The sequence below is a fragment of the Nicotiana tomentosiformis genome, chromosome 10 (assembly GCF_000390325.3).
Source record: "Nicotiana tomentosiformis chromosome 10, ASM39032v3, whole genome shotgun sequence".
NCBI classification, from domain to species: Eukaryota; Viridiplantae; Streptophyta; class Magnoliopsida; order Solanales; family Solanaceae; genus Nicotiana; species Nicotiana tomentosiformis.
In genome coordinates, this window is record NC_090821.1 from 66,129,441 (window position 1) to 66,132,427 (window position 2,987).

A 2,987-nucleotide genomic window follows, 5' to 3' on the forward strand; every position below is an offset into this window, starting at 1 on the left:
TCAGATGATTCGACCTCAGGCCTAGCTGGAAAAGCATAAAATCGGGGCTGGGCCCTACCACTATGAACTGCATCCCTGGGATGACCTCTAATTGGCTGGCCTCCATCTCTAATGGTCTGACCTTCACCTCTAATGGTCTGACCTCCACCTCTAGCTTCTTGACCCCTACCTCTAGCTGGCTGAGCAGGCGGTGAAGCAACCGGTACTGGAATCATAGCACGAGAACCCTACTGCTGCATGCTGCGCTAAGACATAGGGCATAATCTAAAAATATGCCTCGGATCACCACAAGTATAACAGAACCTCGACTGCTGTGACCGCTGACCCGAAAGGGTCGAATAACCGTTGTAGTGACTCTGGAGTGGTGGTGCACTGATATGAGCTGAATATGCACCAAAATTACCCATACCTCCAGATGAGGCACCACTGAAACCACCGAACTGACGAGGCCTCTTATCATACCTCTTCCCTCTCTCCTTTGCAAGAACCATCTCGATCCTCCTCGCGACATTAGCAACGTCCTGAAAGGAAATCTCACTTCCGGCCTTCTTGGCCATCCGAAGCTTGATAGGGTGAGTGAGTCCCTTAATAAACCACCTCACTCTCTCTCCATTAGTAGGTATTAAAAGGAGAGCATGGCGGGCAAAATCCACAAAACGGGATTCATACTGAGTAACGGCCATACTGCCATGCTGTAGACGCTCAAATTGCATGCGGTAATCCTCTCTCAATGTGATAGGGAGAAACTTCTTTAGAAATAGCCGTGAGAACTGTTCCCAGGTCAATGCAGGCAATCCAACTGGTCTAGTCAATGTATAATCTCTTCACCACCTCTCAGCGGAACCTGTCATCTCAAATACAGCAAAATCAACCCTATTGGTCTAAACTATACCCATGTTCCGCAGCACCTCATGGCAGTGATCAAGATAATCCTGTGGGTCCTCAGAAGGTGTACCATTGAAGTGAAATGGAAAGAGCTTAGTAAAATTATCAAGTCTTAATAAGGCCTCAGAAGACATGGCGGGCCTATCACCGGCCTATGCCTCAATAACTAGCTGAACTACCCCAACTCGCGGGGCTGCTGGAGCCTAATTCTGGGGAGCTATCTGCTCATGAGCGGGGGTAGTGGGAGTCTGTGCTCCTCCCCCAGCCTGTGAGACGACTGGTACCACTGGAAATGTACAATTCTGGGCCACGCCCTCCATAAGACCCACCAAACGGACTAGAGCGTCCTGAAGCACTGGAGTAGCTATAAATCCTTCCGGGACCTGAACTGGTCCAACCGGTCCAGTCTGAACGGGAACCTTCTCCTGAAGATCCACCTGAGGTTCTACAACAGCTACTGCTACTCGAGCTCTAGACTAAGCTCTACATCTGCCTCTGCCTCGGCCCCTAGCACGACCTCAGCCTCGACCTATACCCTTGGCCATAGTTGCCACCGGGGGCTCTGGTCCCTGTCCGTCGGTAGATGTATTACATGTTCTCGCCATCTGCGAGAGAATAATAATATAATAGTTCAACTATCGATGATAGAATAAGATCGCACGACAGAATAAGAAAGAAGTGATATTATTCCTAAACTTTATAGACTCTGAAAGATAATTACATACATCTCCGTACCGATCCTTCAGACTCTATTAAGTTTGCTCGTGACTCGTGAGACCTAGGTAACCTAGCGCTTTGATAACAACTGTCACAACCCAAAATTTCCACCTTCGGGACCGTGATGGCGCCTAACATTTTACTTTATAGGCAAGCCAACGATAGAATAATATTAGACATTTTAAAATAATTTTAAATTAATAAATAACAAAGAAACAAATGCGGAAGTAAAGTCTGAAATATAGTGAATAATCCATAATAATAGCGATGTCTAAATACTATCTCAGAACTGGTGTCACAAGTGCACGAGCTTCTAGAATAATACAAATAAAGGTTTGAATAAAACTCAAGTTCTTTGAAATATAATACACAGATGAGATAATATAGAAGGGGACTTCAGAACTGCGAATGCTATGCAGATAACCTCAAGTCTCCACTGGTAGCTATATCCGAGAAAATCTACCGTACGCCGCTGGGACCAATTCTGAAATTTGCACAAGAAGTGCAGAGTGTAGTATCAGTACAACCAACCCCATGTACTGGTAAGTGTCAAGTCTAACCTCAACGAAGTAGTGACGAGGCTAAGGCGAGTCACTTACATTTAACCTGTACACAATAATAGTAATAATAACAATAATAATAACGGGAATATTAGTAAGACCAGTAAATAATATTAAAAATTAAAATCAACTCAGCAGTCACAACCCCTCAACTTGTTTCTATTGCGGCGTGCAACCCGTTCCCCTAATATAAATTTTAAAAAATTCTGTTGCGGCGTGCAACCCGATCCCCCAATATAGACTTTTAAATAAGTCTGTTGCGGCGTGCAATCCAATCCCCCGATATAGATTTTTAAATAAGTTTGTTGTGGTATGCAATCTGATCCCCCAATATAGACTTTTAAATAAGTCTATTGCGGTGTGCAATCCGATCCCCTAATATAGATTTACTTCCATTTCTGTTGCGGTGTAACACCCGATCCCCCAATATATTTTAACAACTCATAAATATAATAAAAAAATTACTCCAATAAATGCCACGTCCAATGAGAAACTATTAAGCATCAAGGCACACAATAATTATAATTTATTTATGAACAAACAATGACAATTGGCAATTAATTGTGAAAATCATGGAGAAAATAGACAGTTTAATATTTAGTATGGTAAATGTCAAATAGCAATTAAGACACATAAGTCAAATAAGAATGCAACAATTATTGCAGGAATTCAAGAATTAATATTTGACAATGAATATGAGTGAAACAATTAATATAATAATTCATTCATGATTTAAAACGATTTATGATTTTTCAAGTAATTATGCAAACAATTAATTTGACTACGTATAGACACTCGTCACCTTGCCTATACCTGATTCACATG

The 2,987-nt window shown here is 42.2% G+C and overlaps 1 protein-coding gene across 1 annotated transcript; it reads right to left on the reverse strand.

Moving 5' to 3' along the window:
* Positions 1–245: 245 nt before the first annotated feature.
* Positions 246–1,019, reverse strand: LOC138900322 (uncharacterized). The gene is made up of 2 exons (XM_070187049.1): positions 909–1,019; positions 246–770 (listed from the first exon to the last, which is right to left on the reverse strand). Exons 1-2 carry the CDS (start codon positions 1,017–1,019, stop codon positions 246–248), a joined length of 636 nt encoding a protein of 211 aa, XP_070043150.1.
* Between the last annotated feature and the right edge of the window lie 1,968 nt (positions 1,020–2,987).